Source organism: Podarcis cretensis, assembly GCF_951804945.1.
Source record: "Podarcis cretensis genome assembly, chromosome: 6".
Lineage (NCBI taxonomy): Eukaryota > Metazoa > Chordata > Lepidosauria > Squamata > Lacertidae > Podarcis > Podarcis cretensis.
The window spans coordinates 73,610,856-73,629,646 of NC_137175.1; the positions used below are offsets into that span (position 1 = coordinate 73,610,856).

Here is an 18,791-nt window from a genome sequence, read left to right on the forward strand (position 1 = left end):
TTTATAACCAGCAGCTAGGTTGGAAACAAACGCAGGTGAAATTTGGAGAGCATAGGGCGGCTCCTTTCTTAACAGAGGTGAAGGAGTAGGGCTAACTCAGAAGTGTGACCAACTTCCCCAGTCTTTAGTGGTGCAAGGCATTATTTCACCTGGGGACTTCACCATCTCTCGGTGATCTGGTTGCAACATAAAATCACAATATAAAAACACAAAATACATAATAAAAACAAACAACCCGAAACAAGCCCTAGCACATATTGAACTATAATCTGACCATGATGTTGCCTTCTTAGTCCCGTAACTATTATTTCTGGGTGTTTCGTAAGCTGCATTAGCAAAATCAGATGAATGACAAAACGCGTCTGTTCCGACTCTTGTCAAATCCCCTGCCAACGGAAGTTGTCAAAAACAAGCTCTTGTTGACCTTTTCCACTCATCAGCTGAAGTTACAAATTGTCAATTTGTAAAAAACGAAATGAAACAAAAAAAATCCTTTCCTGAAATCAAATATCACATTTTTCTGTGAGGTTGCAGTGGGTGACAGGGCTAGGAGAGCACTATTGTTAAATGATATCTAATTTTATTTTATACTGTATTTCATACAATATTGATTAACTGTCCTGTAACAATTTCTGAGCAGCATTGCAGAATAAAATAAAGCAACTTTTAAAAAAATCAGTAAAGCTAGAAAAAGTAAATATTACATGGCATATTACATCAAGCTTACAAAACCATTTCTATCCATTTCAGTTTGTTTTGATAATCCAAAGTTTTAGAAATAAAACTCTCAAATTCTGAAATAAAGGATGGCTGGCAGTTCTGTGCTTAGTTGAAATTATATGCAAGGATTACTCAATGCAAATGCAGTTGCAATGGGATTTACTGTCCAGTGGTTTGTGTAGGATTTAACTTTGTGTCCACAGGTATGTGACATATGTTCATCTTCTCCAGACCACAATACTACCCTGAGGCTAGAATCTTATGCACACTTATGAGATAAGTCTCAGGTAAGTATAGATTTAAAAGAAACATGCAGGATATGCGTACCTGGGAGTAAACAGGTAAAGAATACAGTGAGACTTACTTCTGAGTAAACAGGCATAGCCTCACTCCACAAGGTCTACAATCCTATGAAGTTACTTTGAAGGAAGGTCAACTGAAATCCTTCCAAGCAAATATGCACACAATCAGACTATAAACCTGTTTTAAGATTAGTCCTATGAAGCTATCTTTCCAAATTTTCTTTATTAGTTCTTTTTAAATGGAGCAGAGGGAGGGGAGCAGAATCGGTTTCTGTAAACCTGTTTCTCTGGCAAGTTTAAGGAATACACTATTTTGCTTGTTTACAACATCAGTGGAAGAAAGCAGTCAAGGTTTATGCCAAATTTTCACTTTTATTTATTTGTTAAGTAAAATCATAGGACCTAAGCCAATGGCTTCAAGTTACAAAAAAGGAAATTCCAACTAAACATCAGGAATAACCTCGTGGTGGTAAGGTCTGTTCGACAGTGGAACGGACTCCTTGATTGTGGACACTCCTTCCTTGGAGGTTTTTAAGCAGAGGTTGGATGGCCATCTGTCACGGATGCTTTAGCTGAGATTCCTGCATTGCAGGGGTTGGACCAAACAGCCCTTGGGGTCCCTTCCAATTCTACGATTCTGTGATTCTAAGTAACATATCTAGCAGATCCCCCAGGATTGTTAATTGTAAAATAAAATGGTAAAATTTGCGGGGACAGAATTATATCCAGTTTATGCGAGGTAGCGTGTGTCATTTGCATAGCTGGCAAAAAATAATAATATTGCTTGCCTTATTTACGCAAGAAAGGGAAATGGCAAACCCAGACTCTAGAGCAATCTTACCTCTCATCTCCATAGCCATTCTCCTCTACAATCAATAGAATTCATGAAAATATACTGCACAGATCTCATTTCTTATTCATTCCGATTGCAAGGCATTATTTGTTTTTGTGAATTGTGTGCATCTGTGTGTGTGTGTGTGTGTGTGTGTGTGTGTTTGCACACACACACTTAATCATGAGTAATACAACTGAATGAAAAGACTGCCTGTTCCAACACCTAGCTCCCATGCCCATCTGTGCTGCCTTTCCTCTGTTACTATGCTATGCCCTTGGCTGGCCAAGCCATGTAAAGCAAGGACCCTGCCCACAAATCCACACTCAATGTCCTCATACAGTATTTTGTCTGGATTGTAGAAAAGCTGCTGTTTGACAAAAATAAACCCAAAGCGGTGCAATAAATGTGTTAACCATTTGTACAAATATAAAGGAGGTCTCAGAACAGGGCTCTTGCTGGATGTAGCCTGCACAAATTTTACTTCAGTGGGTTTAGAAAAGAAGAAAAGAAGATTGCTGGAAAAGGTTTCCACTGAATATTTTGGAAAACAGACTATAATTTTTACAATGTCAAAACCGGTATGTTGGATCACATTATTAATATTAAATATCCAGCAGATGGCAGCACAGTTCAATTTAGAAAGGGTAACCTGAAATGTGACATTCTAGGTCTAGTTATAAATGTATGACTGAGCATATATTTTTAGAAATGGCAGAAGAGGTTAAGTTCTGGGTCAATCTTTCTTCCAGTTCTTCAGGATCACTTCTGCTGCATCCAAGGTGCTGTCTTTCTGCCAACAATGAACACAATAAAAGTTAAAAATCAGAACTGAAATATTCTTCACGTGCGTAAGACGTTTTACTGCTAGAAGACTGCAAATCCACAGAAGCACACTTCTAAAAACTTCATTAGGTACTTTTTGTGGCATGTATGCTCACATGAGTTTGGAGTAGGCAAATACCTGGGTATGTCTACCCAGTGGCTAACATCTACAATGTGCCCCATTCCCCCAGCAATAAACTCTAGCTATAAAGGGAAACCAGCATATCATGGCTCACAGCATGAAGTAGAGGTTTCATAGTTAAAAACTCAGCTCATTCGCGAACTGCTACCCACACTGACCTAGGTTTCAGGACTATTAGGAATACTGGGCTGTGACTATTTAGAAAAAGCACTATGTAGATCAGGGGTGGGCAACTTGTGTCTCTTGGCCTAATTTCATGTGGGTGGCAGGAGGAAGAAAATGGGGAGGGAAGAGGATGATGGGAGTAAATGAAATTAATTTTAATGATATCCAGATTTGTTTCCAGATTACTCCTTGATGGAGAAGAGGTTGCCCACCTTGATGTAAAATATGATCATACCCTAAGAAATTATTATTAGGAGCAATATCAAAAAGTTATTTAAACTGCTTAAAAGTGAAAGGAGAAGATCTAAGTTTTGGTACTAATAGAAACAAACAGCCCTGCTAAGACTTAAGCAATTAAGCTTTATTTAAGCACATGCTACAGAACTTACTTTGATGAAGCAAAACCGTATGTACTTTTCAAACTGTTCTTTGGTCTCAGGGCCGCAAAAGGAGGTGAGAGGAATAGCTGACAGTTTCTTTAAAAAAGCACAAACCACAATTGCATGCTCAGCAGGTACGTTAAAACAGCTTAAACCTTAGCTCTTGGAAGCTCTAGTAACTGTATCTTTGTGAGAGTTTAAAGGCTGCGGCCCAAGAGCTTAATTAAGGTCACGTCACACATTAACAAAATTTGCATGTGCAAAATACAGCACTGTACTATCATGGATGAACATTTCACATGTGGAAATTTTTATGTGCACGGTCTGGGAAGCAGAATTAAGCTACAAACAGATTGCCACAATATTTCCTTCACTGCTTCAGGTGCTTTCCATGTAGGAATTCTGCAATGTTGCATTCTGGAAGCACCCTGGGCTAGCAGTTTGCCCTCATCTTCCTAGCAAAGGAGCTGATCTTTAAGGAGTGGTTGTGTCTAGACCACAGACTAGCCTAGCAAAGGCAAATCCCACAGAGCAGATGTCAGTAAAGGGCTTATATCTCTGCTGAAGTAGGGAAGAAATCTGCAAGCCTAGCACTGGGTATGCAGCCTTCCAATGAGCACACAACCCCCTACACCAGGGCCACCTGTTTTACAGTCTCACTTAGATGTTAGAATTAAAGACACAGTTATTTGAGCAAAGAGTAGGAGGCAGAAATAAAACCAATCCTTACCTTAGATTTTATCATCCATTTAACAAATTTATAATCATAAGGTTTATCTTTTTCCATGTCAGACAGATCTACATCTTTAAAACAAAAAGAAGAGGTGAAAAACACCTTAAAAACTGCAATTTTTCAAAAGAAAGGCATTACCCAGTATGGGCACTTCAGCAGAGATTTTTTTACAGAACAGTAGATGGAAAGGCCCCTTCATGGATCACTGCCTTGCCATGGCAAAGGGGCTTGAATAACTCAGAGAAGCTATGAGCTATGCCGTGCAGGGCCACCCAAGATGGACAGGTCATAATGGAGAGTTTTGACCAAACGTGATCCACCTGGAGCAGGAACCGGCAAGCCACTCCAGTATCCCTGCCAAGAAAACTCCATGGACAAAGACAACAGGCATAACCAGCATGAGTTTGACCAAACTGCAGGAGGCAGTGGAAGACAGGAGTGCCTGGCGTGCTCTGGTCCATGGGGTCACGAGGAGTCAGAATAGACTAAACAACAACAACAAGATGGAAAGGATCTGGAGCCCAGGGTAAGATCTAAAGTGCAAGATCTGCTATTTCACTTCTTTTTCCCCAGGACTGCTACCCAGAGTGCCAGGTTTTTGATCTTAAGCTGCATTCTAAGGGGAGAGCTAGACATTATGATAAAAAGGGTCTGCTGCCATAGGCACACAACCCTTTTCTCTAATGAAAAATTGACATCATGAAGTTGTTAGCCTGTGTATTTTTCCACCTGGTTCCATATCACTGACTGCTTGTGGTGGTGGGGTTCTTACAGATTAAAGGGCAACACAACAACAAGCTGTAATCGCTGCCTAGTTCTGCTGTAAGTGTGTATCTGAAGAAGTGTGCATGCACACGAAAGCTCATACCAAGAACTAACTTAGTTGGTCTTTAAGGTGCTACTGGAAGGAATTTTTTTTGTTTTGACTATGGCAGACCAACACGGCTACCTATCTGTAACTAGGACAACTACCATGTTTGTGAAAATATTTGTTACTCAGAAGAGAAAACACACACACTGTAGCCCTCCCTTTGCTCACAGTATATTTCTCCCAGCTTCAGTACTGGGTCATCACCCCCATTCCGGCCATGGAATAAAATCTTCACTTACTTAATGTAGACACGTCAACAATCATAAAGTATCCTCCCTCTGGAACAACAGGTTTCAGCCCAACTCCCAGGAGCATGCGAGCCATTCGGTTTCGTTTGTCTTCCAGCTCTCTAGGCAAAGAATAGAAGTAGCACTCTGGGTCATCCATGCGCTTCAAGTCTATCAAAAAGGCTTGTGCCACAGCTTCCTGAAAATTCAAATCGGGAAAGGAAGGGGGGGACCCACACATTTAAGCACATTATCAAAAAGCGGCAGACACAAAACAGACCTTGTGAAGATTCACTTTTAATAAGAAATGCTGTATTCAAAGAAATGCTCAGATCTCTAGTATCTAATTATCAGTTTTTCCATAATAAAACAGATCATTCTAGTAAAATAGAAAGTCAGTGAAGAGTAAAAATAAGACTGTCAATTGGGTTTAGCAGTCAAGGAGCGGGGAGAAGGCAGGTGGAAATGCTTCTAAAATTGCTGGATACGCATCTATCACTAAAATAGATATATTTCCTTTCAAGTGTGAGATTTTAAAAAGTAAAATACCTTCATTTTCAGTTATTAATTCAGTAATGTGTATCTGATTTTTTAATGTTTAATGCTTTAATAAAGGTAAAGGTAAAGGTACCCCTGCCCGTACGGGCCAGTCTTGACAGACTCTGGGGTTGTGCGCCCATCTCACTTAAGAGGCCAGGGGCCAGCGCTGTCCGGAGACACTTCCGGGTCACGTGGCCAGCGTGACATCGCTGCTCTGGCCAGAGCCAGAGCCAGAGCCAGAGCCGCACACGGAAACGCCGTTTACCTTCCCGCTGATAAGCGGTCCCTATTTATCTACTTGCACCCGGAGGTGCTTTCGAACTGCTAGGTTGGCAGGCGCTGGGACCGAGCAGCGGGAGCGCACCCCGCCGCAGGGATTCGAACCACCGACCTTTCGATCGGCAAGCCCTAGGCGCTGAGGCTTTAACCCACAGCGCCACCTGTGTCCCACAATGCTTTAATAATGACATATAAATTATAAAGAATTTATCATTCTTTTTCCTAAATGGCTCAGGGCTGCTATACCTCAAGGACTGCCTCTCCCCATATAAACTGACAAGACTCTGCGATCATCATCTGAGGTCTTTCTGAGGCCTTTTTTCATGTGCCTCCTCCATGAGGGGTCCAAAGGATGGCAACACAAGAACAGGCCTTTTCTAAGTGGCTCCCTGCTTGTAGAATGCTCTCCCTGGGGAGATTCATCTGTCGCCTTCATTATACATCTTTAGCTGCCAGGCGAAAACGTTCCTCTTCAACCAAGCCTTTGGCTGTATAACAGTCTAGGTCCTTTTAAATGTGTTGGGGGGTATTGTGGTTGTTTTTTTTTACTTCTTCTTCTTCTTCTTCTTCTTCTTATTATTATTATTATTATTATTATGTACTTTGTGGTTATATTCTTGTTTTTATGCTGTGGACCGCCCTGAGATCTTCAGATGAAGGGCAGTATACAAATGTAATTAATTACTAAATTAATAATAATAATAATAATAATAATAATAATAATAATAAACAATCACAAACAAGAATGAAGTCTACAGATCTTCCTTTCTTACCACATAGTATAGAAAACCCCAAACATTTAGGAAGCATACACCTTGATCTGAAAACAATCTATTCAAAGGATGCACAGAGACAAACATTTGCCAAACAGTAACTTTCCACAGGGTCCAAGTAACCACTGTATAAGGCAGTTGTCTGTATCATCCTGCGAAGCAGTAATGAGAATTTCACTACACATCAGATGCATGGCAGTATGTATTATATACAACGGTAATCACTCATCCCAACTCCCATCATTGTGTCTGTTGTTTTCCTGCTAATAACGGAATGTCCAAATTATTGACATTCAGATGCTAATCTTCATTGGATCTACATGCTCAAGTGTTAATTTCATCTGCAATTCCTGCAAATAGATTCGTTATTAGACAATTTCTAATTATGTTTAGTGGTTCAAACCTCCTACACTGTATCGCGCTCTTTACAATACCTTTTGCATGGCTTGGTACCTACCTGTAATGGAGTTGGGCATGTATAGAGTGTATTTTGTTGAACCACCTGCAAATGCTTTATCAGATGTTGGGGACCAACAGACCAGCCAAGCTTCAACAAAAAGAAATAAATTGTAACAAATATCTGACTGTTTACTTAACATTTACAAAAGTTGAGAAACATGGAAATAATCACATTTTAAACTGGTGGACTATTGATAAACTTAAAGGGGGGGGGACCCATGTCTTCCAGTTTATAAAAGATTTCTTGCCTGTGCTTAGATAATTACTCCCTAGGGGCAGCGAGGTGTGTCCCTATTTAAAAGGCTGCTCTGCAATTAAAATAAATCCCTGCCAAGAAAAATGAAAATTATGTTCTCCAAAAATGTTACAAAAATTAAGCATGGGTGCATTTATTTATCTGTGCATGAGCCTGTTTGTGTATACATATTGTATTTATAGTTTTCACAAAATAAAAATTACCAAAAGACGCACAATACTGAAGTTACAGCATGCACTTGCCTAACTCTGCTTCCAAGAGAGAGCTACATAGCCATGCCTAAGGTACTATGTTTGCATACACACATGGGACTTTACATGGTTCTGTTTTTGGATGAAACCCCATGTGTATTTTCCTGTGTTGGGGAAGCCCCCAACATTTTATGATACCTTTTCAGTCAGGCAGTGGGGATAAGAAGCCCAAAAGAGCTTAGTGCACCTGCAGAAGTCTCTTTGTAGTTTGTTGGATCCTGGCCTGATTTTCTCATGAGAAACGTGCCCCCAGCAACCACCACCTTCTGCATCTAACATTGGAACTGACATAGCAAGCACAATGTCTTCAAAAGATGTGCAAACTGGAAAGGCTTACTGTTTACAACGTACATACTGACCGCCTGTTCAAAATGTAAACAGTAGGATTTCTAAGTTCTGAGTGGAATCTCCTGTCTGCACGGCATCTAGAATTTCTATAATGTCAGGGGTTAATCTTTAATACAGATTCTGCACGTGTTTCGTATAGCTTGTGAAAGCTTGCAAATGATCTCCTTCTCCATGGTACATCAACCCAGAGGTACTTCAACATATATGATTCTTCATTTGCATTATGTCTTATTCTGTTCACTTACCTTCCAGCCAGTTACACTGTATGTTTTCCCAGCACTTCCTACAGTTACTGTTCTTTCCCACATTCCAGGCAAAGTAGCTGTGAAAAAAGAAAGAAAAGGGTCAAGAGTTAATTACATACGAACGGAGCTAACAAGTTTTACCTCTCCAACAATAAATAGGTATGTTTTAATGCATCCTACAAAAGAACATATATTATTTTGGGTAAGTATGAAGCTGGCTTCATTATGTTCAAACTAAATGGGTATGTACTGAAAGCACATTGTTCCATTACTCACACCCTCATTCAGGCACCTTGTGGCACATGAGGGCATGTCCACACCAGAGAGAGGTCTCAATCATTTTATCAGGTCATTCAGATGAGCTCTTTGTTGTTGGTATTGAACTGAAAGAGTAAAAATGTCCCTAAATTCCATATAACGGTGTAGCACACAAAATACACACACATCCAAAATAAAAAAAATTAAAAACCCGTAAGAGTATTTTCCTGCAACCCATGTTAGGATGGAGGTACAAGCATTAACTCATGCTGTGGCAGCATCAGGTTGTCCAGCCATCACTTGACATCATTGGGTACCAATGGAGGAAAATGACAAGTAATGCTATGTGCTGCAGTGATGCTATGTGCTGCAGACAAGGAGAAGGGAACACATTCTGTAATGCGTGAATTCCAGCCATCACCATGGGCTGCAATTACATTTAGCAAATCTAAACAAAACAAGAGAATATCAATTTGTGGAGCAAACAGCTAGCCAACTCATTTTCAGAAGATGGCTGGGGAGTCACACAGTCCATCAGCTGACTTTTAGAGTAAATATTTTGTGAACAAAGGACAAGCACCTTCATTGTATTAAGCTACAGAAGAATAGAATGTATTTTTTGTATCTGAGCAAGCACCAAGAACTATTAGTAAGGCTACATACATACATATTACCCAAATAAGCACTATGCCTGTTGAGACGCCAGAAGAATCCTTGCTTACAATATGCAATCTTTAAATCTGCCAGTGGAACCCTAATCATTAGTCACATGAAGCTCCTGTTTTGCACAAGCTAGATAAGAGAAATGACGAAGTGTTCTATACCAGAGGAAACTGCCTAGATGACAGCACAAATACTATGCTGATTTTATGATCTATCACTGGCAACCTCTATTAGATAAATATTAGAGAGCCACCACCAGATGCTGTAAATTGATGCAATATTCATTTCACATTTTTCACGAGCAATGTGTCATTTCAGCTGATGGAATACGTGAAGCTTAATACAAGAACATCTCTGCCTCTAGGGAGAGGATTTGTGTTCTCCTCTTTGCACAATCTTTATGTGCATGTTATACAAGCTAGAGAAAATAAGGTTTCTTGGGGGAAAAGAGTTCTGCTTAGTTTATAAAATAACTGTCGCTTGCCTGTAGGTTTAATGGTTTGTAGGTTTCAACAATAGATTGGAAAACTGTTTTGGGGATCTGCTTAAAAGTGAGCAAATGAAAAGGCACTGATGGCCAAATGCTATATTTTGAATCGTTTAGCAGAGTGTTTTGTACATATTATCTGCTGGGTGATAAAAATGCCTGTGTCCATCAGGAATGCACTTCTCCCATATGATAAGTTGAGTATGCAACTGAAATAATAGATTTTTTTCCCATTCCCGCCAAGGTCCATTGGAGGACAGAGATGCATTAAGGCATCCAAAGTGCTCATACATATGACTATTTACATACAAGTGATTTTAAATGAACATTCAAGACTGTACAAATATTAAGATCAGTAGGAAATTACATGTCAAACATGGGAGCTGCAAATTGAAAAATACAAAAGTAATTCATTTTAATAAGGTAATATAGTCCTATACTTCAGAATTATAGCTAGTCTACAAAATACTATTAATGAGCTTTTATAAAATACCTAATTTTAATCCGGCAGCAATACTTTATTGCCCATTTCCAGTATACAAACTAACACGTCTCAAAATGCTGGTGGCTTCTGAATGCATCCTGCTTAATTTTCAAAGGCTCAGTGATGGGTCCACTGCAGATCAACATCCTCTAAATTTTGAGGAAGTAATGGGCATTATACTTATCAAGGATATAGATTATACCAAACTGAAGGGGCAGAAAATACTTTAGGAGGACTGGGTGATAATCGAAATAATGCAAGTAGCTCTCTCAGGTTAGCTGTAACTTTAAACTCAACAAGGAATAGGAACTATTTTTATACATATGAAAGAAGGAACAACTTGAATGAAATGTACACATACATTTCCCATTGACTACCATACAATTCAGTACCTATCTTAATGTGTTTATTGCCAGTGTATACCAGCCATTCATATACTTCATCGCTGATACACAGGGTGTCGTATTTAATACAGAGATCAGCAATCATCTGGAGCTCTTCTTTTGTATAGACCTAAAATAGAAAGGGAAAGAAAACAATGTATTAATCAATATCATCAGAGCTGACATTTTGTAACACTTAGCAGGCAGATTTAAAAACAGGAATCTCACCTTTCCTATAGGATTGTGAGGGTTATTCAATATGATAGCTTTCGTCTTGCAATTAAATTTACTTTCAAGTTCAGCAGGATCCAAGACCCAGTCCGCACTAGATGCAGTCTCTCCAGCTGCAGGTCTCTGAGTTATAGGGGGAAAGATGTTTTATTAGGCTGAAATAAACTTTCTTTAAACATTCCACTAGTGATCTTATCCTAAGAATCATTCAACTATACAAAATACACAAATAAAATAGAAATCTCAAATTCTGATCACTAACAAAAAAAAAAGGTCATTCATATCATCTGGGACTTTCCAGTGACGATTCCTCTGACCCACTAGATCTAGCCATCAAAATGAATTAAAGGATTAAGTGTTCCATATAGCAGCAATGCATTTCTAAGAATCCAAAACTAGTACTATAAAAAACCAGGGGGGACCAGAATTACCATCTACCACTGTGGTCTTTAAGTACCACTTTAAATACTGTTACAAGACAAAAGCACTTAAGGATGCTTGAAGCTGAATAAATTAATTAGCTGGCCTGCTCACACCCCTCAGTTTTTGAAAGTTAATGTGGCTTTCACATTTAAAGCAAGGCCACCGAGCAATCTGAAGTTATTGAAACCCATTGGGCTTCTATCATTTAATTCTAGACTTTGGGGAGACAAGGCTTTCTTGTTGTTATTAATTGGTTTACTGGATCCATTCTGTTTCTCACTGAGCACACAAAGCAGAGTAACTTAGGGAAGAAATAACCTTCATTATGAAAAACTGCAAGGTGAACACTTCTCTTCATTCCCCTATCTAAATAAACTCTGATTATAATAATATTCTAAACACACTCACATATCTCAACGGTATAAAAACAGGCTTGGCTCCTGCCATCCTCACCATTGGCTCATAACAGTCAAAGAAGGGTTCTATTATTATCACCTAAAGTAAACATATAGGAAAGCTATGTGAGTAAGAAATAACAAAATGATGTTATACCTTTCTTCAAAGACAGAACCCGCATTTGATCTGATACAATGCTAATTCTATATATTTAGGAAAGGACATTGCATTAAAAGTACTTCTTGTCAACAAACACGGGGTAGTATTTTAGATTAAAAGCTAAAACTCTTAAGTATATCTGTAAATGCCACAGCCACTGCTACTTCACAGTGGCTGCTTTTGTGTGCTGGGGATAATAGGAAATAAGTGAAGATTTACAATAATGGCAGAAGAACTGAAGGAATGTGGGAGACACATAAAGCAAAAGTGAAAAGATAAAATATCAAAAGGTAGCTAGCTATCACTTCATTGCCAATTTTACCCCAAATGAGGCAGGCTATTTGATTTAAAACCCACCCTACCCTAAGTGCTTATAGATCCCCATTACTGACAAACTTCTACAACTCAAGAAAAAAAGAACAGGGTTTGAAGTTGGGAAACATTTAAAGTTTTGAAGGATTCAGGACCAGCGTTTTAGGCATCTGAAAGGACAAGCACCTAGGATTTTTTTCAGCTGTACCGGGGAGTAGCCAAGGAAGCTAATTTACAACAGGTTGATAATTAAGTGGTAGATTGATGGACAATTCAACTCAGACATACAGTTGCTTAAAGAACAACACCAATCCCTTTATCCTGCCTTCAACAGCAACCTAATGCACAATAAAATAAAAAAATTCCTTCCAGTAGCACCTTGGTTAGTTCTTCTGATGCACAATAGTTAAGCAGCTGAGGCTTTTTCTATAACTTTATCCCAATGCCAAGAAATCCTTCACCTGCTAAATTAAGGTGCATCGACATACTCTTAAAGGCATAGGAATCTGGCAGGTAAAAAAAAAAGCCCTGCTTCAAAGTTGATTTCTTATTCAACCAAAACTAACAAAAGTCAACTCTCTACCCTTCAATAAACCATCAAGCTGCAAAGGAAAAGGATTTCTGAGTAGGCTTGATCACTTACTAATGGAATGCTACCCATGTTCCAAGGGTGTGTGTGTGTGTGTGTGTGTAAACACATATGTTTTCATAGAAGAGAGTTATTTTTATTCTGGGATGCATCATAAAACTTACTTCATCTCCTACTTCAATGAGTCCCTGCACTGCACTGAAGAGAGATCCATATCCCCCTATTGTCACCAGGATATCAGTGTATGGATCAATCTTTCTTCCACAAACTTTTTCATACACTTGGGACAAGACTTTCACCAACGAAGGATGTCCCTATGAATGCAAAAGAAAATGCATAGACTCATATGCCAGTTAATAACAAACAACCGACAAATAATACAGTATTGTCTGTTAGCCAAATCTAGCATTGCTGAGTTACGCAATTAGAAATACCATTCTAAAGATTTAAACAATTAGAAACTGTCATCACGTCTAGGAGAGAACCTACTTTACTGAGCTGAACAAGAAAAACAATATAAGGCACAGTTCACGTGGAATCTCTTCTGCACAGCCAGCCTTCCAGTGAATAGGAGTCTTTGTGCAAGATCACAAGCTGGGAATTGTGTGCACTATCAGTAAGGATCTATGACCGTGACCCTTTGAAGAAAAAATAATGTGGAACAAAAATGTTCATAACACATATAAATTTCTAGAAACAGTTATACTGCCATTCATGGGTCACTGAAAAAGGAGTAACTACCCTCTGATGAATGCTCATATTGCACCATGGTGAAGAACAAGAAAGGAATTGGCTGTATTTGCATATAAACCATGGTTTAAAGTTACAAGGATGAACCAAAGCAAGCTTCAGGCTCCTGTCCTTCTCCTCCCTCACCCCGCCCCCGCTCCCTTCTCCGTGCAGCTGCAAGGAGAAGATTGGAAGCTTTAAGTTAATTGTAGTTTAGCATTATGTCCAGACAAATGGCTTCAGTCTATTGAAACAAGCCCAGTTCATAACCCATGATTTGAAGCTGGCTTGTTTCAACGAATGATTAACCACAGTGTGTGTGGGTTGAATATCACAAGAAGCTGCAGTTAATCAAAAACAGAAGTTGAATCTTTTAAAATACTCCTTGAGGCTCATCTTCATAATGCCAAACCATGGTTAAGCATTATGTGCAAGAAAGCCAAAGTGTAGTGCCCTGTATGCTGAAATGTACTATATAGATTAATAATAACGTTACATTGGGAAGTTTGATTGAATTACATAGTCAGTTCTCCTGGCCCTACGTATAGTCCTCTTTGGACCATATTTACATCGGCCACTGTTTGGAGATTTATGGTTTGTTGTTGTTTAGTCGTTTAGTCGTGTCCGACTCTTCGTGACCCTATGGACCAGAGCACGCCAGGCACTCCTGTCTTCCACTGCCTCCCGCAGTTTGGTCAGACTCATGTTTGTAGCTTCGAGAACACTGTCCAACCATCTCGTCCTCTGTCGTCCCCTTCTCCTTGTGCCCTCCATCTTTCCCAGCATCAGGATCTTTTCCAGGGAGTCTTCTCTTCTCATGAGGTGGCCAAAGTATTGGAGCCTCAGCTTCACGATCTGTCCTTCCAGTGAGCACTCAGGGCTGATTTCCTTCAGAATAGATACGTTTGATCTTCTTGCAGTCCATGGGACTCTCAAGAGTCTCCTCCAGCACCATAATTCAAAAGCATCAATTCTTCAGCGATCAGCCTTCTTTATGGTCCAGCTTTCACTTCCATACATCACTACTGGGAAAACCATGGCTTTAACTATACGGACCTTTGTCGGTAAGGTGATGTCTCTGCTTTTTAAGATGCTGTCTAGCTTTGCCATCGCCTTTCTCCCAAGGAGCAGGTGTCTTTTAATTTCATGACTGCTGTCACCATCTGCAGTGATCATGGAGCCCAAGAAAGTAAAATCTGTCACTGCCTCCATTTCTTCCCCTTCTATTTGCCAGGAGGTGTTGGGACCAGTGGCCATGATCTTCGTTTTTTTGATGTTGAGCTTCAGACCATATTTTGCGCTCTCTTCTTTCACCCTCATTAAAAGGTTCTTTAATTCCTCCTCACTTTCTGCCATCAAGGTTGTGTCATCTGCATATCTGAGGTTGTTGATATTTCTTCCGGTGATCTTAATTCCAGCTTGGGATTCATCCAGCCCAGCCTTTCACCCTTTCGCATGATGAATTCGATTTATGGTTACCGTGTTTCTATTCAGCCCAAGATTCCAAACTGAAGAAGACGCATGTGGAAACCATGAGAAAATGTTTGGATATGCAACTGATTTAAAGCAACCTCTCAGAGAGCGTTAAGGTGTACTCACAAAACCCCGGGTGTACTGGTTCAGCATATCCACAGATGATGCTTTGGCTAATGCTTCTTTAACATAGTTAGGAGGAGATATATCTGGAAGTCCTTGTCCCAGATTAACGATTGAGGGATCTGCAGCAACTTTTGTAAATTCCACCCTAAGAAAGGAAGAAATTATTACAAAGGTATTTAATACACATTTACAAGGAAGAATATTTCGGATCCATGGTAAATCAAAAACACAGTATAGAGCACATGGGTCTGTGGGAAACTACCCAGAGAGCATTCAATCAGATATTAGTTAATCAGAGATCCTGGAGGCCTCATTGCCATCAGTCTAGTTTTAAGTCAGGCTTTCAGGCTAGAACTAGGTGCCATAAGTGTTACATGGCTTCTGTGCCTCATCCTCCACTCCCAGTAACATTTATTAAGCCAAAACACGTGATGTGACATAACCACTTCTGAAGCACCAAAGGCCAATTCAAAAATCATCTTGGTTGAGGACCAACTAGAACACTGAAGACTAATACAACAGGTTTTGTGTTTCCCCCCCAATGCTGTTGAGAGCACATTTGACACACACACACCCCGCGCGCAGTTGACAGAGGATTATTTCATTTTTTCCTTCTTTATAAATGTAGCAAAATTAGAACCAAAATAGCCTCATAAACAAAGCCAGAATCACCTTATCTCAATCTGTTAGCTAAAAGTGACCCTGCCCCTGCCCCCATTATTTAAACATTGTAGTCCTAGCAGAGTTGTTCTGCAGACTCACAGGCTGCACAACCAGTAATTATCACTGTGATTCATCCAATATCTTTTAACCATAAAAGGAACAAAGAGATTTATTTGTATGGAAGAGGGGAATAGAGGGGAGGAGCACACAAAAGCCTGGAGCCCACTCCCAGTGGCTTCACTGACCAAGAGGTTTCTCTCCCTGCCCCCCACCCTGGCCCTGCACCTGGTCAGCTGACAATGTAGGTGAAAAGCATACAAATGAACTACAAGGAGTACAGACATTTTCATTATTCATTCATTCATTCATTTTCATTAATAATTACTTACCACACATTGCTATCCAGCCCTTCAATTCGTTTTGCATTTTTGTGCTTGAAGGTCATGGTCTACATACAAGAATCAAAGACGGATAATTCTTGTTAGAACTACAAAGTATTGTATTGTTGGACACTATGGTAATCCATGACATTTCTCCTTGTAGTTCATTCTAAAGCTGATGAAACTGACAGGCACTGCAAACACAGTTCAATGTAACAATTAACCAATATTCTCTTACAATACATGTTTGACAAAATGCCAATCTATGCAAGGATACTAAATGGAATGGTTAAGATTAAATATAAGTTCTGTTCAAACCCAGCATAAGAAAGACAGAGTATATCATAGATGTATGTCAGAGCACAATCTTTTAGCACTTACTTGAGAACAAAGGGGTAGAGGAAATGTGATTTATATATCTTGTTGTTTTTCAAAGACAGTGGTGAAGTCAAAGTAACGGACAGAGCAGAATTGCAAAGGCTAGGCTATGTGCATAAGACAGATTAATAAAAACCTGTGTCTAGGTAATAGGATCTGTCTTCACAAGATTATTGCGCCTGGCCCTATGTTCTCTCCATCATATGAGGAAAAAATCTGGTGGGTACAGAATACACCCCACTGGTTGTGCCACTCTGTCCATCCTGAACAAACAACAGCTGGAAAACTGTTTTTCCACATTCCCAAAGAAAAAATAACCCCCTTCCTTTGTTTTCCTAGAATTTTTGTGGATCTATTAAAAACGAGGTTTTTTTAACCACTGTTTTAAAAGCTAAGGTTGTCCAACACAAAACTCAAGTACCAGCAACATATTTAAACAGACAATATCATAGTATTAAAGTTTTTTTAAAAAAAAACAGTGAGAAATTTCACACAGTAACATCAAAGCTGTTCAACAAATGGAACATATATGTAAAGAATATGTATGTTCAACACACACCAAGTGACATAACCACAATCCAGATAACAGGAAGCACTGTTTGGGTGACCTTTATTCTACCGTGCTGGCTATACAGTATATGCATACTCCACAACACTATTTTTCAATCCAAATCTTGAACTGCTTCATGAATGTCTGAAAGGCAAGGATATTTTTTTTAACATCCAAGCCAACCTAGTGACTCCACATTCTGGACCTCTACATACGATTTGATGAAATGTAATAAATAAAAAAGATGGAGGATGTAGCTTAAGCTGTTACAGGTGGTAAGGGAAACAAAAGGAAGAAAAAAGCTTCCTTTACCAAGGTTCTTTTTAAACATATCTCTCAAAGTTAAATCAACTAAGAGTCTTGCAGCACCTTAGAGAATGACACAACTATATAGCCATACTGTACTGGTCTACTACTAAAATTGTCATTATTTTAACTTATGGTCAATAGTAACAGTGTTCCAATTGATACCTTCTGCAATAAGAATAGAAGAAACCTGAAGAAAATACTGTCTTGCACAAACTTGCGCACTACAAAAGGTGAATTGGTTTAGAAGTGTCTGGCAATGCTGGAGAGCAAAACAAAACCAGATCTCCAAATTCAGGATCGTGGGCATGAGTGAATCATAAATAAATATAACAATATGCACATACAATCACATAAGCTATGAAGATATGGAATACATACAGGAGACGATGAAACCCTGAAGTATCTCAAAGGGTAAGTAATCTTCAGTAGCGATGTTCTAGTGCCAAGGTAGCTGAAGCATTGCTGAGCAAAGAACATGCCTGCATAACAATAAGTTTATAAGTGCATGAAACAACTACACACAAACAATAGTGCCAAATACCAGACCATAATTGTATAACTATTCTTCAGTGTAACTTAAATCCCTATTTGGCATGTCTGTTGATATAGGTACTGTAAAGGTAAAGGACCGCCAGACAGTTAAGACTAGTCAAACTTCACTATGAGGTGCGGTGCTCATCTCACTTTCAGGCTGAGGGAGCCGGCGTTTTTCCAAAGACAGCTTTCCGGGTCATGTGGCCAACATGACTAAACTGCTTCTGGTGCAACAGGACACCGTAAAGAGTGCCAGAGCGCACAGAAATGCCGTTTTCCTTCCCGCCAGAGGCTACTTATTTATCTACTTGCACTGGTGTGCTTTCGAACTGCTAGGTTGGCAGAAGCTGGAACAGAGCAACGGGAGCTCACTCTGTCACGCTGACTTGAACCACCAACCTTCTGATCAGCAAGCCTAAGAGGCTCAGTGGTTTAGACCACAGCACCACCTACTGCCTTTCTGTTAATATAAGCCTTACATGTGCTTATATTAAGGATAGATAGGAGGAGCACAGGACTTGAAAGTCATCACACATGTCATATACTCATCCATCTAGGTAAGCTTTCCCTCCTATTTTAGGCTTAGTAACTACCTGATCCCTGCAACTGGGTCAGTCAGTACTCTTAAGTATAAATCACTATGTTTCTAAGATTACAGAAACCAGTCAGTATGCATGTTCATTCAGAACAAGCCTAATCCCTAGCCAGGATCAGCAAGACAGAGCAGCAGATCCACATCTGAAGCCATCCTGCTTGCACCAGACTGGGTGGAAGTTGAAAAGTGTCAATGTTTTTGCTGGTACAGCCAACAGCCCAAGAATCAAGTCTCTTGGTGGGACCTGGGGGACTTTGGATCCAGGTAATACAAAGCCACTGGCATCCCACAAGGTCTTCCACAGCCTACTGCCAGCAGGAG

General features: G+C 39.7%; 1 protein-coding gene and 1 long non-coding RNA gene across 5 annotated transcripts in view; one reads left to right on the forward strand and one right to left on the reverse strand.

Annotated features, from left to right (window-relative positions):
• Positions 1–1,374: 1,374 nt before the first annotated feature.
• KYAT3 (kynurenine aminotransferase 3) overlaps positions 1,375–18,791 on the reverse strand; it is a 339,782-nt gene continuing 322,365 nt past the window's right edge. For 3 of the 4 annotated variants that reach the window (XM_079981577.1, XM_079981575.1, XM_079981576.1), the window contains exons 2-14: positions 17,720–17,820; positions 16,114–16,172; positions 15,062–15,206; positions 12,898–13,047; positions 11,686–11,772; positions 10,852–10,977; positions 10,633–10,753; positions 8,349–8,425; positions 7,247–7,336; positions 5,210–5,396; positions 4,097–4,170; positions 3,376–3,462; positions 1,375–2,647 (exon numbers count right to left, since the gene is read on the reverse strand). In XM_079981577.1, coding sequence (XP_079837703.1) covers positions 2,591–2,647; positions 3,376–3,462; positions 4,097–4,170; positions 5,210–5,396; positions 7,247–7,336; positions 8,349–8,425; positions 10,633–10,753; positions 10,852–10,977; positions 11,686–11,772; positions 12,898–13,047; positions 15,062–15,206; positions 16,114–16,172; positions 17,720–17,818 — 1,359 coding nt within the window. In that variant the 5' untranslated portion in view covers positions 17,819–17,820 and the 3' untranslated portion in view covers positions 1,375–2,590. Of the gene's footprint in view, positions 2,648–3,375; positions 3,463–4,096; positions 4,171–5,209; positions 5,397–7,246; positions 7,337–8,348; positions 8,426–10,632; positions 10,754–10,851; positions 10,978–11,685; positions 11,773–12,897; positions 13,048–15,061; positions 15,207–16,113; positions 16,299–17,719; positions 17,821–18,791 lie in introns of those variants that run through there. The other variant, XM_079981578.1, reaches the window with a different exon arrangement.
• Positions 3,383–7,239, forward strand: LOC307218942. The gene is made up of 3 exons (XR_013840164.1): positions 3,383–3,500; positions 4,159–4,625; positions 6,252–7,239. It is a non-coding gene; the product is annotated as an uncharacterized lncRNA (long non-coding RNA).